The sequence below is a fragment of the Piliocolobus tephrosceles genome, chromosome 6, assembly GCF_002776525.5.
Source record: "Piliocolobus tephrosceles isolate RC106 chromosome 6, ASM277652v3, whole genome shotgun sequence".
Classification (NCBI taxonomy): Eukaryota; Metazoa; Chordata; class Mammalia; order Primates; family Cercopithecidae; genus Piliocolobus; species Piliocolobus tephrosceles.
In genome coordinates this window covers 3526847-3544991 of record NC_045439.1, presented here as the reverse complement: position 1 = coordinate 3544991, position 18145 = coordinate 3526847, and the positions used below count along the sequence as shown (strand labels likewise).

The window sequence follows — 18145 nt, the reverse complement described above, 5'->3', positions numbered from 1 at the left end:
TATATATCAACAACCACAAAGCTGAGAATCAAAGCAAGAATTCCATTTCTTTTACAGAAGCTACAAAAAGATATTTAGGAATATACTTAACCACAAAAGTAGAAGATCTCTACAAGGAGAACTACAAAACACTGCTAAAAGAAATCATAGATGACACAAACAAATGGAAATGCATCCCATGCTCATGGATTGGAAGAAGCAATATTGTGAAAATGACCATAATGCCCAAAGCAATCTACAGATTCAATGCAATACTTATGAAAATACCCACATTACTTTTTACAGAATTTTAAAAAAGTGAAAATTCATATGAAACCAAAAAAGCCCAAATAGCCAAATAAATCCTAATAAGAAAGAAAAAAAAAAAGGAGCCATAACATTACTGAACTTCAAATTATACCACAAGGCTGCAGTTACCAAAACAACATGGTACTGATATAATGTAGGCTCATAGACCACTGGAACAAAATAGAGAATCCAGAAATAAAGCCAAATATGTAAAGCCAACTGATGTTTTACAAAACATACAAAAATATAAATTGGAAAATAGACACCATATTTAATAAATGGTACTGGGAAAACTAGCAAGCCACATGTAAAAGAATAAGACTGGATCTCATTCTTAACAGAAAAAATAAATTTAAAAACAAACAAAAGAAACAGTTAAAACAAATATAAATTCAATATTAATTAGAAGAAATAGTCTACCAAAATGAGAGGAAATGAGAAAAATAACTCAAGTAATATGGCAAAACAGTGTGCTATAATGTCCCAAAAAGGTCACACTAGGTCTCCAGCAATAAACTTTAACCAAAATGAAGTCTTTAAAATACCAGATAAGAAATTCACAGTGTTGATTATTAAGCTATTCAAGAAGACATAATAAGAAGGTGAAAATCATCATAAACAAATGTATAAAAGTAGTTCAGGTCTTTATTTGGAGATCGAGCATGATTTCGGGTGATGTGACAACAAGGGAACGGCTTTGATAGTTAATATTAGGTGTTAAGTTGATTGGATTGAAGGATGCCTAGATGGCTGGGAAAGTATTGTTTCTTTGTGTGTCTCTTGGGTTTTGCCATGTTTGTCTTGTCTTGTGTTGTCTTGTGTGTTCATTCCTTTGTTTAGGAAACACGCGGACCCCAACACTCAGGACCCTCCACTGACTTGTGTGTAGACTCATCTGGGAATGCCGTTGGCCATTAATAGTGAAGGGGATAAACTTATTCGAACAAAATGGGATGTGGATGTGGAATTAACCCTGTCGTATGCACACTGTCAGAGTCATCTGCTTCAGAAATAGTGTTACAAAGAGCTTGTGAAATTTATCAGAATCAAGATGGAGCCACTTGTGTTAAAACCCTAAAGAATAAGCCTGGGGAAGGCCATGAAGGAGGGTTCTAACACACATATCCCTGATAACAAGAACTACCGTAAATAGACTCTGCACAGCCACAGCCTTGTACAAAAGCCATCACAACCTTAAAAGAATTACTTCTCCAAGTATATCTGCCCAGAAACTGACTGTTCAACCTTACATCGATGCCACCCCTGTTATTGATCCTTCTAGCTCAGGATAGTTACCTCAAAACGGCTTGTGTAACCCTTCTCATTTTTTCTTAATTCTTCATCTTCCATTACCAACCTGAATGCACCCATACATACTTCAACTGCAATACACATCCTAGAATAAATATTATTACATTTTAGAGTCTCTTTCTGTCTGTTATTCAGGGTTGACGATCTACAGACGGACATGCCACATTTCTGTGAGACGTAGAGGATGACAGTTTTTGGAGCTGTCTAGGAATATCCAGTGTCCATAAGATCATCCATCAATAAGTGTAGGCTGGAGTCCCAGAGAGAGGTGAAGCTGCTGAATCACCATGGAATTTCACTTTCTCTAGTTCTGCTCTGATGGACTCAGGCCCAGCCGTTTTTATCAGTGGCAGTCTACCTAACCTAGAGTCAGCTGATGACAGTTTTCTTTTCATTGCTGTTGTTGAGACGGAATCTCATTCTGTAGCCCAGACTGGAGTGTAGCAGTGCAATCTTAGCTCACTGCAACCTCTGCCTCCTGGTTTCAAGTGATTCTCCTGCCTCAGCTTCCCGAGTAGCTGAGATTACAGGCATGTGCTCCCACCCCCAGCTAATTTTTGTATTTTTGGTAGAGACGGTGTTTTGCCACGTTGGCCAGGTTGGCCTCAAACCCCTGACATCAGGTGATCCACCTGCCTTGGACTCCCAAAGTTCTAGGATTACAGGTGTGAGCCACCGCGCCTGGTCGATGACAGTTCTAATAACATCTATTAAGTAAATTCACCAACACCACCTATATCGGTGCTGGGTTGAATAAATGCAAAGTGTGCCCTAACCACGTGTACCATAAAACTTACCATTACCGATAGAAAAGAAGCTTTAACATGAGCCCTATGTTTTCGAAAATTTTCAAGGTGAAATACCGACCACTTTACGATCAAGCAGTTTTGATTTTGCTAATGAGTTGTAGAAGCTGCATATATATTTTGGATATTAACACTTTCTCAGATGTGCGGCTGCAATTATATTCTCCTGTTCTGTAGGTTGGAACTTTTCCCATGCATGCCGTGTGTAATTTTTTTTTTTTTTTTGATGGAGTTCCACTTTTTCAGTTCTGCTTTTGTTGTCTGTGAATTTGATGTGAAATATAGGAAATTATTGCTAATATTATTTTTCGGGTGGAGAAAATTTTACAGCTGCAGGCCACACTTTAACTATTTAGCCCATTTGGAGATAATTTTTGTGTTTATTCTAACCTAAAATTCTTAATTCTTCACATATGTAAATCCAGCTTTTCTAACACCCTCCTAGGGAAACACTTTGATATATCCATTGTATATTGTTGATTCTCATGCTGAAAATCAGTTTGACATAGATATATCAGTTTATTTCTGAGCTCTCTCTATATATTTATGCCAATACCACCCTGTTTTTATTACTCTACTTTTGTAATTACTTTTGAAATCTGGAAGTAAAATGCTTTCAAGCTTATTCTTGCCTGGTTACAGATATTACAGCAAGATATTTTAACCTTTCACTATTAAGTATGCTAATAGGTATGGCTTTTCATAACGACTTCTATTATGTACAGGTTATATTCTTGTATTCCTACTTTTTAGAGTTTTTATTAAGAAATCTTGAATTTTTTGAAATGTTATTTCTGTTTCTGGGGAGAAGTTAATGAGATTTTTTTTCTCGATTCTCTTAAGTCCACACACCAAATTTATTGACTTGAGGATGCTGAATAATCAGTGCATCTCAAAAATAGATTTGAGCTTGTCATAGTGCATGATCCTTTTAAAGTCTTACAGAACTTAATTGACTATCATTTGGGCATAGTTTATTCGTATATACAAAGAATATTTGTCTAAAGTTTAATTTTCTTCCTTTGCCTTTGTCTGTTGCTGGTAATACAGTAATTGTAGACTCTTAGAAAGAGTTTAGAAGGTTGGCACCTCATCAATTCTTGAAAAAGTTGGAGAACGGCTGGCATGACTTTCTCAAATGCTGAGAGTCATTTTTATCTAACTTATAACCTATCATGAAGAACATTTATTGTGTGTTTGGGAAGCATGGTATTACACTGCTCTTGGTTGGAATATTCTGTAGATGTCTACTAGATCAGTTTGTTCCACAGTGTTGTTTGAGTCCACTGGCTTCCTGAGAATTTTTATGGATGTTCTGTACATTGAGGGGAAGTGTTGAGTCTCCTCCTTTTCTGTTTTCTATTTCTCCCTTCATATCTCTTAAAGTCTGGTTAATGCAGTTGTATTTCTATTTTCACAGATACATAAAATAGAAATAAAATACTAACTGCTTAGTAATTTTAATGAGAAAATCACATAGCAAAAATTTAAATTTTCCAAATGCTGCCATCAACACTAAACCCCTCCAGGAGTCTCACATCTGCCCTGGGCTCTGCTCTCTCCTCAGGCGTCCCACCTCAGCATTCGCTACAGAGGAGGGGAAGTGAAAATAGGGCCCTCCCTCTCCTGATGAAAACCAGTCCAGCCCTGACCCTACAGCTCTGGGAGAAGAGCCCCAGTCCAGAATTAACAGGAGTTTGGATTTGATGATTGGCTCTGAACACACATGGCTCACCACAGAGTTAGGGCTGAGCTGGGTTTTTCTTGTTGCTATTTTAAAAGGTGAACATTGAGAACTAGAGATATTGAGTGTGAGCAGATATGAGTGAAAACACAGTGATTCTGTGTGGCAGGTTCTGACTCAAATGTCGCTGTGTTTGTAGGTGTCTAGTGTGAGTTGCAGGTGGTGGAGTCTTGGGGAGAGTTGGTACAAGCTGGGGGGTGCCTGAGACTCTGCTGTGCTGCCTCTGAATTCACCTTCTGTAGCTACTGGATCAGTTGAATCTGCCAGGCTCCAGGGAAGGGGCTGCTGTGAGTAGTAGATATAATATACGATGGAAGTCAGACATAATACGCAGACACTGTGAAGGGCAGATTCACCATCTCCAAAGACAATGCCAAGCACACATTGTATCTGCAAATGAACAGTCTTAGAGCTGAGTATATGTTTCTGTATTATTGTGTCAAATGTACCAAGTGCAGGGACATCTGTGTGAGCCCAGACAAAATTTCCTGCAGGGAGAAAGGAGGAAGCTGGGCTGTAGGGGGCACTCAGCACCCACAGAAGACAGGGACAGTTCCAGGAGCAGGTTCAGGTGCACGTGAAGGCCAAGGACTGCCTTCCTTCCTGACCTGTGGATTACTCTGCACCCAACAGTTCTCCTGGCAGCCTTTATATGTATGGTTCTGCTCCTACCACTGAAGTCTCTGGGTTATTCAAGTTTGCTACCATAGGAGGAAACATTTTCACTTGTCCCAAAGGCGAATGATGGAGAACTAGAGATATTGACTGTGAGTAGATATGAGTGAAAAAAACAGAGATTCTGTTTGGCAGTTATTACCAAAATGTCTGTGTTTGTATATGTGTAGTGTGATTTGCAGATGGTGGAGTCTCGGGGAGAGGCAAGAGGCAGAAAAGTGCCCAGGAGGCCGGGTGAGGCTGCAGACACTGTCAGCCCACTATACCAATCTCACAAGGAGTGCTGGAGAAGGTGGGAGTCTGATGGAGCTTCCCAACTACTCTGTGGTCCAAGCTAATTCCATCAAGGCCATTCGTTCCTCCCAGAGCATAGCTGTCCATCAGAAATCTCCTATGTGCCCAGCAGCAGCCACACCTTTGCATCTTCACTGTGCACAGTCATTGTTTGGGAGGAGCTCCAGGATGTGTCTCTTTGTCAAAACCTGGGTGATGATGTCAGAGAGCTGTGCTGGGTTCCTGGTCCAGGTGCTTCCTGATGTTGGAGGTACCGGAGGTGTGTTCTTAGGGTGGAAACACCGTTTATGGAAATGTACATAAGAAAACATGATTTTCCTTGGTTCTCTTAGATGACATGGAGAAGAAAGCATGCGGCCTGCAAACAATTGTAATTTCCTACTTTACCCCAAGTTCATAATTTCTTGTAAACTTTGCTTTCTGTTCAAGTACAAATATATTGCTTAGAGTGAGTTTGCTTCTTTCCACACACTAACCATCACGTTCCCCAGATAAAGAGCACGTTGTCTTCACTCTGAGTCTGAAGGAGGAGCTGTTCCTGTACAACTAAGGGCCTGCAGAGACCCCTGTGTGCAGCTGTGCAGAGTCAGATGTTTCCCCATGTGAGGCGACCTCCACTGCCCGTGATTACTGCTCAGGTCTAATTGTGGATTCAGGATTACGACACCCTTTAGGCTATCACAGGTCAACAAGATTCTGAAAATCAGCATTATCATAGATAGAGGTAATGATGCAATGCGCATTCTCCTGACAGCAGATTATCTTTGCTATTTGGTTGAAAGTTTGAAGAAAAAATGTGACCAAATATTTGTCTAATTCTAACCTCAGAATCTACTATGTGCTCAAGGGGACCCGCAAATTGGAAAAAGTGAGTTCCTCCTTCTCATCCACACGGGGAGCTCCTCATTCTCATCCACACAGGGAGCCCCTCATTCTCACAAAAAAGTGAATATCTGTGAATTCCAACATGCTATTCAGAACCTGTGCACGCCAACAACTGTGTTTCTTATGCACTCCTGGCCTGCTGAAGCCCTCACAGACCCTCTCCCTCACCTGTGCCATGTCTGCATTTCCCATCACAACCAGTGCTTCCTGTTCGAGCTGGATCATCAGCCCCCAGGGAAGGGACGGGAGTGAATCAGGTGCCCAGGTCATGAGGGAGTGCACATTCCAACCCACTCCTCAAGAGTCCAGTCACCATCTCCAGATCCACATCCAAAAAAGTTATTCCTACAGCTGAGCTCCCTGAGCAACGTGTACACAACCACGGATTTTTACACAAAAGACACAGTGAGGGGAAGACATTGTGAGCCCAGACGAACCTCCCTGCAGGGAAGCTCGGGAACAGCAGGAGACGCTCAGGACACCAGGGGGCGCTCAGGACACACATCAAGGCAGGTGCAATGGGGGAAAAGGTGCTGGAGATGGGGTTTGGCATCACCATCATATTTCACCACTGGACACCCGCCACTGTGTTTGTTCTCATGTACCTGATTCCTTGTATGATTAGGAAATGGCATTTATATAAATATATAACCACATGTAGGTGCATCGAGTCGTCCTCTCCATGTTATGTGGACCTTTCCCATGAAGACTCTAAGTCATTGTATTTATTTGATCACCTCATAAATCATGGTCAATTGTGTAGGATCTCTTGTGCAGGTCAATTGTATAGGATCTTCTTTCTCTCTTCTTCCCTCCTTCTCTCTCACTCACAAACTCACTCACATACACAGAATTGTATAATTTCAATTACCTGATGTGTTGAAGACAATTGATTAAACTGCAGCTTTTCCAGTTTAGCTGCTGTTCATATTGTTGTAAAAATAAGAACGTTGTGTTTCTCAGCTGTGTACTTCTCTAAGATGATTGCAGCTTTTTAAATAATACCCAGACACTGAAAGCAATCCAAACATCAATCAGCAGCTGAATCAGTAAACAAATTGTGGTAAATTCATTCACTGGAAAAACACCCACTGTCACAATCAGGTACAGCTGGATACGCTCAACAGCGAGGGTGAGTTCACAAGTACGTATGATGAGTAAAAAAGGACAAAAAAATTACAAGTGCATACATACGATTCCATTTTTATAAATTATATGAAATGAAAACTAAAGTTACATAAAGAAAACCAGTAATTGACTCTGGATGTGGTGTGAGAAGGGAAGGTGTAGGAAGCAGGAGTATAGGAAAACCAAAGGATATTTTGAGGGTAGTTGAGTATTTTCTATGTTGAGAAAGGTAATGGTTATATCACTATCTGTCAAATGGTACACATTATGGGAGGGCTACTATTTGCTAATTTTGCCTCATTAAAATATTACAAATTTAAACACTTATAATTTGGTAGAAAATGAGTTAGAGATGAATAAAATACATGAGAAATAAAAAAATAAAATCAGAACAATGGCATAAGGACTTCACTCATAAACCTCAAGAAATTTTAAAATTCTCAGCCCAGAATTAAAGATTGAATTAAATATATACAAAAAATCAAAGACTCCTGAATATATGCATAAATAAACCCTATATTTTTAGGGAAACACTAGAATACAAGAAAATAATGTCATGATTTCATTACATAATGGAGGTTAATCAAACCACACCAGGCATGTCCAGCTGTGTCCTGGAGTTGGTTCAGGGAACAGGTGTGTCCTGTGGTTAGGAGTCGTGACACCAAGCTCACAGCTTTTGTTCTAGTTGACACCATAAAAAGACCAGGAGATCACAACTAAAATGCCGTGTGGATGTTACATCTGTGGGTGCCGCACAGTCCCCCATGTGAATATGGAAATGTTAATTACCTCTGGAGGTGTCTGCTGAGATTAGTGCTGGTCTCTCAGGAATGTCCAAAATGGCCCAATGGAACAAGAAATGAGACTGGTTTAGGGTTCCTATCGTGGTTTGGTGGTGGAGGCAGAGTGAGGGTTCTCACTCACAGAAAGGAGTTTGTGGGGTTTGAACCTCCAAATGGCATCAAATGAGGGAGTTCCTGTGATTCCCAACTAGATTCATCTTGTATTGGAAAGAAGGGCGATGATGGAGGAATAAGCTTTAAGTTATCAGTAGCAAAAGAATAGTCTGATGACTTATTCTATGTAGCAATTATAAAAATCATTAATAAAAAAATCAGTGTCCAATATGAGTGGACAATAACCAGGTCTACAAAAAAATGAGAAGACTGATTATAAGAATACACAACTGATAATTAAAAGGAGGAGGAAAACGAGGAGAAAGGGGTGAAAGGTACAGGCAGGGGATTAGACAACGGTCCTGTTCCAATGTCTTGTGTGGAGACCTTTCACTATGTAAAATCACCCGCTTATTCAGAACGTCTTAGGTGAGTTGTCTGCTTCAAAATATCAGAAGCATCAGAGGAATCCTGAGGCTACTCAGTTTAGTATCTTCTATTTGAGGTGCCTTACAATCATGTAAAATTCTTAGTTATTATTATTATAGTTAGATACAGGGTCTCACTCTGTCACACAGGTACAATCATGTAAAATTCTTAGTTATTATTATTATAGTTAGATACAGGGTCTCTGTCACACACGTACAATCGTGTAAAATTCTTAGTTATTACTATTATAGTTAGATACAGGGTCTCACCCTGTCACACAGGCTGGAGTGCACTGGCACAATCAGCTCACTGTAACCTTGAAGTTCTGGCTCACACAATCCTCCGGTCTCAGCCTCCTGAGTATCCAGGACTAGAGGGGTGCACAACCAAATGCAGCTGATTTTTTAAAAAGTTCTTTCATAGAAATGGGATCTCTCTATGTTGCCCAGGCTGGTCTCAAACACCTGGTCTCATGTGATATTCCTGGTTTTGCTTCTCAAAGTGGTGGAATTACAGGCATGAGCCACCACATGTGGTCTGAATGGATCCTTTAGTTGCAAAATATCAACCCAATAATTGACTCCCTGAATTGTTTTCTGCTGTATTTTGGTTAATAGTACCTGATATGACTTATGCCAAAATGTTTCAACAGCACAATATTTTTTCTGATGTTTGTTCCAACAGACATAATTTCATGGTTGAGGATCACAAAATACTGTGAAAAGATGACATAAAAAGTCAACCTTAAACTTTTGGTGTATGGAGTGAGTATAATACAAAAATTATTTTCAATGTCGTATAACACACGCATGCAATAGGACAAAGGTGAGCAATGAGGGTAAAATTTCTAAATGTTTGAATCTTCCAGCTCCCGAGTCATAGGGCAGTAACTGATGTGTCCTGAGGGAGGGACCCTGAGGCCATAGTGCTAGTGGGATAACTCTTGGCCAAGAGAGTTTCCATATTTTATTAATTTTTAAATATTTTTAATTTAAACATGCCATCTTTCAACATATCCAGAATATTGTGAGTGGGATTGATTCTGTATGATGTGAACACTGGCGATGCCTTCCATGTTTAGATAATATTACATACACACCAGGTTAAGACTGTGTTTGGAGAAATGATGCACCATGACATTATTCTAGTTTCCATGCTAGACTTTTGTTTTTCTCTTTGTTTGCATTTGGTTTCAAATTTATATATCAGGTCTCTAGAATGTAGGAATTTATTTAAAAGTGTATTTTCTTGTTGTCCATTTTGATGGGGTTCTCAGAAGATTTAAAAACTTCTGCTTGCAGCACAGTTTAAAATTCTGCACTACAGGCCGGGTGCGGTGGCTCAAGCCTGTAATCCCAGCACTTTGGGAGGCCAAGACGGGTGGATCACGAGGTCAGGAGATCGAGACCATCCTGGCTAAAACGGTGAAACCCCGTCTCTACTAAAAATACAAAAAGCTAGCCGGGCGAGGTGGCGGGTGCCGGTAGTCCCAGCTACTCGGGAGGCTGAGGCAGGAGAATGGCGTGAACCCAGGAGGCGGAGCTTGCAGTGAGCTGAGATCCGGCCACTGCACTCCAGCCTGGGCTACAGAGCGAGACTCCGTCTCAAAAAAAAACACAAAAAAAAAAAAAATTCTGCACTACAGTAAAACATCTGTATTTAATCCTGTCCTTTGGTTAATTAACAAGCTCTAATAAGTGCAATAACTTCTGCCTTCTGGGTGGATTCCTCTACATCAGGTAGAGGAATAGATCCCAAATGGAAGTTTGTACTTGTAATATAAATTATTGGTTAATAACCATCACACTTATTATTTAGGTGTTACTCATCAAGAAATAATGCTAAATCAAAGGTCGCAATGGGCATATTATCTAAGGGATATACAAAAGATTTTGCTAACTAATATAAAATAGACGTGAACACTCTCTTAGTATACAGCCATGTCTCCTGTCTACCACATTATTAACCACACGGTAACTGACTTCACTTGGGACTTGTTCTAATTTTGAAATTAGTTACTTATTTACCCCAAAGCCTCTAGATTAGTATGTGTGCCTATTTTAGCAGAGAGCGAAGAAAGACAACCGAGGCTGATTAAACAATGAGGAAAATCACAACCTAATGAAACAGGAAGCCTGGATGTGAGTGGCTCCAGGACTGAATAATTTGACAGTTCATCTTCCCAGGCAGTTTCTTTTCTCAATTTTCCACACTGATACATCCAGAAAGTCAGCTTCACCCCCAGGGGACTCCCATCATACAGTGACATGAGGACAACATTCCCAAGGGTCACACACACGTATTATAGATTGTCTGGAAGTGGAGAAGAGACTTTTTTGCGATTCTCCTCTGAAGGACCTGGAACACCCCAACAGGGCATCTCTCCTGCCCCCATGACTAGAACTGTGCCACATGGACCCTCATCCCTGATGGGGATAATAAGACGCCATTGATGAGGCCAACTATTTTATCACATAAATTACTAAAGACTGAAAAAAAGGTTTCATAAACGAATTGAAGTCTGTCCTTCTACACCTGCCAGAGACTACAGATCTTCCAATGATACCTTCTTTGTCTTTTCTGCTTGACTTTGTCTCTTTAGCTTGTTTCATCCTCCAGAGAATCTCTTTCAGCTCCCTCAGGTGCACTCAAGTGTTTTATTTACTGACAATTTCTCAATTGGTGAAAGACATTAGACTAAAGGGTCCGTATTCCTAGGTCCATGTTCTTTGGTTCATACTCCTAGGAAGGCATCGTGACCCTGGATCTGCGTGTGACCTTGCGAGTATTCCTGACCCTCTTCCAGATGAGATGCTGGTCTGTGTGTTCCTGCCCTTCCCCTGAGGTAGAGGCCTCCTGTTTTCCCTCAGTGTTCCCTCCCACAGCTCCGGTGTTCTCCATCGGAGTGATCACCTTGCAGATCTGCTGCCCTGCCCTGCAGACTAAGGCTCTGATTCCATAAGAAAGACAGGAGAGCTGCTTCTCAATAGATCTTGGTGTTACCATCTCAATTCCTGAGACATTGAACAAGTGACCCTAGGATTCTGGTTTCAGTGATTTGCCCCTGCAGGGTAAATTCTTAGTTCTGTAATGGGAATAAGGGAGTTGGACTGAACACATTTCAGAAGTGTGGACTCTTGTTCTCTCCCTGACAGACACTTCAGGGAAGGAAGATTCGTGACTCTCCCCTTTCTTGGGCAAAGGGATTTAACAGGGTAGGATAGCTCTTCAGTATGTGGTCCCTTAAAATTTCACACTACAACATGCGCACCACACACAGTTTCAAACAATCCAATATATATTTGTATTTTATCTTGTAATAGCTTCTATTTCATATTCCAGACTCTGCCTTAGCTAATTTCAAACCCTGGCTTTGTTACTGTCTACAAGAACTTGCTTCTCCCAAAACTCCAGATTTGTTGTTTGTTTTGAAACTTTAAATATCAAAAGTATTAAAGAAAATTTGCAAAACTCCATCTTCTGTATTTATCTTTTATTGTTGATGCAGTTGTAAAAATAAGAAAAAATACATTCCTTTTCTATGTACATTTCCAAGCTCTATAGCAGATCTTTAGTAAGACATAGAATAATAAAAAAAATCAAATATTGTTCAGCTGCTTACTAGAAAAACAAATTATGGTAAATTTGTCTGCTAGAATACTACCTACTATTTAGAATTTTAAAAGTCTGCTATACCAACTACAAGGTGAAATATCTAATCATTTAAGACAGGCCAAACAAATAAGAATATATACCATGTTATTTCATTTTTATACATTCTGATAAATTAAAATGACTCAGCAGCAATGCAAAGATCAGTAGTTGCCAGAGAAATGGTAGAAGGAAGAAAGGAAAAAGGAGGAAGAATATAGAAGAGCAAAAGGAAATGCTGAGAATTCTCTTGTCCACCTTGATAACGATGACGGTTACCTTATGTTTATCAATTGTACACTTTAAATAAGTGAAAGTTTATTGCATGTAAACTAAACTTATAAAATGTATCACAAGCAAACAACTGGAAACTTAGACAAGAAAGGAGTGATAGAATGATGGAAAAAATGTATGTTAAATTTCAAAAATACTTAGAAATGTATCTGCCTAACCCTAGTTCTCACCATATTTTTAGGTGAATGCTAGAATGTAGCACAATCACACATGTTCTCACTACAGAAAGTGGGTTCCACAACCACATTAGGCACCCCCAGCTCTGTCCTGGAGTTGGTTCAGGGAGTAAGTGGGGCACAGGCCCAGGTACCGGGGCTTATTCATCCCAGACATGAGCCCTTAGATACATACAGAGCCCCTTTTCCATGTGTGGTTTATTTCCACATCTGTACGTGGAGAAACCATTGGCTGTGACAAAACATAATTTACACAAGTATGTACAAATAAAATAGGGTGATCAGTTCAAAGTGTTTATCACAGCATAATTTTATAAGACAACATATTTTCCAAATACCATCATAGTCACCAAACTCCGGCAAGGCACAGTCATCCTATCTGGGCCCGTCCTCTCCTCAGGCGCCCCACCCCAGAGCTTGCTGTATAGTAGGAGACATGCAAATACCGTCCTCCCTCTGCTGATAAAAACCAGCCCAGCCCTGACCCTGCAGCTCTGGGAGAGGAGCCCCTGCCTGGGATTCCCGGAAGTTTCCACTTGGTGACCAGCACTGAACACAGACCACCAGCCATGGAGTTGGGACTGAGCTGGGTTTTCCTTGTTGCTATTTTAAAAGGTAATTCGTGGTGAACTAGAAATACTGAGTGTGAGGGGACATGAGTGAGAGAAACAGTGGATTTGTGTGGCAGTTTCTGACCTTGGTGTCTCTGTGTTCGCAGGTGTCCAGTGTGAGGTGCAGCTGGTGGAGTCTGGGGGAGGCTTGGTCCAGCCTGACGGGTCCCTGAGACTCTCCTGTGCAGCCTCTGGATTCACCTTCAGTGACCACTACATGCAGTGGGTCCGCCAGGCTCCAGGAAAGGGGCTGGAGTGGGTAGGTTTCATTAGAAACAAAGCTAATGGTGGGACAACAGAATACGCCGCGTCTGTGAAAGGCAGATTCACCATCTCAAGAGATGATTCCAAAAGCATCACCTCTCTGCAAATGAACAGCCTGAAAACCGAGGACACGGCCGTGTATTACTGTGCTAGAGACACGGTGAGGGGAGGTCAGTGTGAGCCCAGACACAAACCTCCCAGCAGGGGCGCGCGGGGCCACCAGGGGGCGCTCGGGACCCACTGAGGACGGGACAGGTCCGAGGAGCAGGTGCAGGGGGAGGTTTCCTTTGTCCTCAGCTGGAAAAGTCAGGTTTGTGTTTGCAGAACTCTGGAGCATTCTAGGCTGTGATATTTCATTACTTGTATTTATTATGAATTTGTTATCGTTAGTGTTAAAATATTATTAAAATTCCATATAGATTTTTTAAATATATACTTTCAAGAAATACACATTGCTAATTATTTGCACTGATTCTTCCAGACTTTTATTAACATTTGTTGACATTAGCAACTGCATAGCTATAGGGACATATATTTATACACACAGAAAGATGTATAGGCCAGGCATGGTGGCTCACACCTGTAATCCCAGCTACTCGGGAAACTGAGGCAGGATAATTGCTTGAACCCTGGAGGTGGAGGTTGAAGTGAGCCACGATCGGGCCACTGCACTCGAGCCTGGGTGACAGAGTGAGACTCTATCTCAAAAAAAAAAAAAGAGAGAAAAAGAAAAAACAAAGATGCATAAATACACAGACCTATGCATATATGTGTAGGCATTCATATTAAACATTCCGATAAAATAATTCTGAAAATATGTCCTAAAGAAACAAACTTAATGATGACCAAAATATAAATTATTAGAGTAATTCATAATTGATTTGTTATTTTTACTTGTTTACATAAATTGATTTATATTTGCTAATTTAAAAGTTGTATATTGGTTGTATATACAAAAAGTTGTATATTTGTATAAAAAGACTACATTTGAAATGTCACAATAAATGATCAGAATTTGAAGTGATGAATGATAGTTATCTTCATTATTTCTTAATTTTCTTAGTTATTCCATATTATATTCACAAATCATAACATTGCTTCTTACCTTGTGAATATAAACAACAGTAATTTGTGAATTTACAATACCATTTCTATTTTAAATTTTAAAATCTATCCCAGATCATTATATTTTTCTTCACTTCCGGATCTCATTGGATCGTCTCAAGGGCCCATCGGCACCCCTGTCTCCTGAAGGCTTCAGGGAGTGGCTGCAGGACGGCAGAAGCAGGTGCCCAGTGTGAGTCCACACGACCTGGAGCCTCCCTCTCCTTGGATTAGGCCATCTCCTCGGTATCACAGGGCTCTTCATTATCCGCACCCACTGTTGTACCAAACAAGCAACATCACCTTCAATTCATCACGCTTTGCTTTAATTTTCTAAAACATCACGAAGGTGATAATTTTAACAGTAAATATGTCACAAGCAAATAGGATAAGCCCTTTTCCATGGGACAGAGTTTCTTATCAGGACTTTACATACATTATGTACTTTCAATTTCTTTATAGGTGAGATACTAATATCTCCGTATTGGAGATTATTCCTCTACTCTAAGTCATCTCTTAAAATTCTTTTTCCCAAGGACTGAAACAAATCCATGATATAATTACAAATTTCAGCTGTAATAACTGGGCCAACATTGAGAATATATTAACATTTAAAACACGTGCTTGCAAATATTGTTATTTTCCTGTTGGCAGTCCCAGTTATGATTTTACACAAAATATTTGTAATTTTTCCTGATAAAACAGGTTAAAATATATCACTAGTTTATTAATTTTGCATAACTAATAATATAAAAGGTTCTACATGTTTTTAGACAGGTTATAATTGTCTGTGAAATTTGTGCTTATTAATTTTTCATTTAAATATATCACTTTTATCTTTCTTATTTCTGGGATTTTATTCTAGTATAGCTGAATGCATTTTAATAATTATTGTAAAAATCACATTTACATTTTGTATTTGAATTTTCATATATATTTTATGAAGACTTTAACTTCATTATAAAATATTGCCCACAATTGTCTATGTTCTTTTTTTATTAGACAAAATTAACATAAAAATGCATAGATTTTCAATGTACAGTTTGAGGGTTTCTGACAAATGTGTTCACAAATAAAGAATTATTTGATTACTTTTTAGTGTATACCCAGTAGTGGAATTGCTGGGTAAAATGATATCTCTGTTTTAAGTTCTTTGAGACATCTCCAGTCTGCTTTCCAAAGTGGCCAAGACTAATTCTTCTTCCCATCAACAATATAAGTGTTCTCTTTTCTCCACAGCCCCACCAGCATCCATTGTATTTTGACTTTTTAGTGGCAGCCATTCTGAGTGGTTGTACCTTCTGAGGCCGCACAGCTACAATTACCTGACCTATGATAAGGCAGGTGAAAACAAGCAGTAAGGAAGTAAATAAATTGTGCTGTTCAACAAATGGTGCTGGGACAACTGGCTAGCCATAAGATGAAGATTGAAGCCAGACGTCTACCTTCAACATATGTAAAATTAACTCAAAATTGATGAACTATTTAAATGTAAGACTTCAAACCATAAAATCCTTGAGGACAACCTAGGAAATATTCTTCTCGACCCCAGCTTTGACAAAGAATTTTTGGCTAAGTATCCAAAAGCAATTGCAACAGAAACAAAAAACAGACAAATGGGACCTAATTAACTAAGGAGTTTCTGCTCAGCAAAACGAACAAACAGACAAACAAACAAGCAAACAAAACTATCAGCAGAATAATGAGACAACCTACAAAATGTTAGAAGATATTCACAAATGTTGCATCCAAGAAAGTCCTAATATCCAGAATCTACAGGAAATTTAAATGCAAATCAAGAAGCAAAAACAAATAACCCTATTAAAAATGGGCTGATATTGTTGGTCTGTGTCCCCGCCCAAATCTCAACTTGAATTTTATCTCTCAGAATTCCCACATGTTGTAGGAGGTACTCAGGGGGAGGTAGTTGAATCATGGGGGCCCATTTTTCCTGTGCTGTTCTCTTGATAGTGAATAAATCTCACGAGATCTGATGGGCTTATCAGCAGTTCCTGCTTTTGCTTCTTCATTTTCTCTCGCCACCACCAGCTAAGGAGTGCCTTTTGCCTCCTGCCATGCTTCTGAGGCCTCCCCAGCCACGTGGATATGTAAGTCAAATTAAAACTCGTTTTCTTCCCAGTTTCGGTTATGTCTTTATCAGCAGTTTGAAAATGGACTAATACATGGGCAAATGACACAAACAGACACTTCACAAAAGAATACATACAAGTGACCAGCAAATATATTTTTAAAATGCTAAGCATCATTAATCATTAGAGAAATGCAAATAGAAAAATGTTCTGATTTCGGTCACTATAGCTCCATTTTTCTTGTTTTGAAGTTCATATAAATGGAATCAAATATTATAGATCATTTTTTGTAAGGGGCTACTTTGCTATTGGTGAGGTTCATTCATGTAATTGCATCTATCAAGGTTTTGTCATCATGTATAAATACATACGTATGTACTCATACACATGTAGGTATTTCATATCTGAATCAGTCCATTACATTAATAAATGACAGTTTATTAAATAAATAAATTGGTTCATTAAGTGAATAAGTGACTATATATATACCCATTTTCCTGTTGATGGAATTTAAATTTGTTTCCAATAAAAATATCATAAACAAAACTATTATAAATATCTTCATACAAGTTATTCTGTTTATATTCTCACAAGTTTTTGATAAAATATGTGTTAATATAAGCATGCATTATAACTTTTCAGCTTTATGGAGCTATCACTGATAAATAAAATTGTATGTATTTAAGGTACACCACTTGATGTATTGATATACTTGGGGAAATGCTCATCATGATCAAGGTAATTGGCATGCCTATCATCTCAGAGAGTTATCATTTTGTGCCTTTAGTTTATTGTGTGTGTGTGAAAGAACACCTAAGATTTACTCTCTGGCAAAAGATACGTTTTACAGTATTCATTAGTATAGTCACATTGCTGTATGTTTGATCTCTAGAACTATTTCAACCTGTGTTTTAGTCCATTTTCACCCAAATATAGGGAGCTACCTGAGACTGAGAAATTTAATTTATGAAGAAAAGAGGTTTCATTGGCTTATAGTTCCACCAGCTTAACAGGAGGCATTACTGGGAGGCATCAGGAAACGTACAGTCATCATGGAAACTGAAGGGGAAGCAAGGACCTTCTTCACATGCTGGCAGGGGAGAGAGAGAAAGAGCAAGGGGAGAAGTGCCACACTTTTAAACCATGAGATCTTGTGAGAACTCTATGACAAGAACAGCAAAAGGGAAGGCCAACCCCGTGATTCAATCACTCCCCATCAGACCCTTCCTACAACACTTGGGCATTAAAATTGGACATGAGATTTGGGTGGAAACAGAGAGTGAAACCATATCATTCCACCCCAGCCCATCACAGATCTCATGTCCTTCTCACATTGCAAAATATAGTTATCCCCTCTCAACAGTCTCCCAGTCTTAACTCATTTCAGCATTATCACGAACATCTACAATCCAAAGTCTCCTTTGAGAAAAGGTAAGTTTTTCCACCTATAAACCTGTAAAATCAAAAGTAAGTTACTTCCAAGATACAATGGGGTG

At 39.4% G+C, this 18145-nt stretch overlaps 1 gene segment (V, D, J or C); it reads left to right on the top strand.

Moving 5' to 3' along the window:
- Positions 1 to 13052: 13052 nt before the first annotated feature.
- Positions 13053 to 16249, top strand: LOC111529197. The segment is given in 3 exon segments: positions 13053 to 13195; positions 13299 to 13625; positions 15799 to 16249. Coding segments are annotated over 3 exon segments (399 nt in total).
- Positions 16250 to 18145: the final 1896 nt, after the last annotated feature.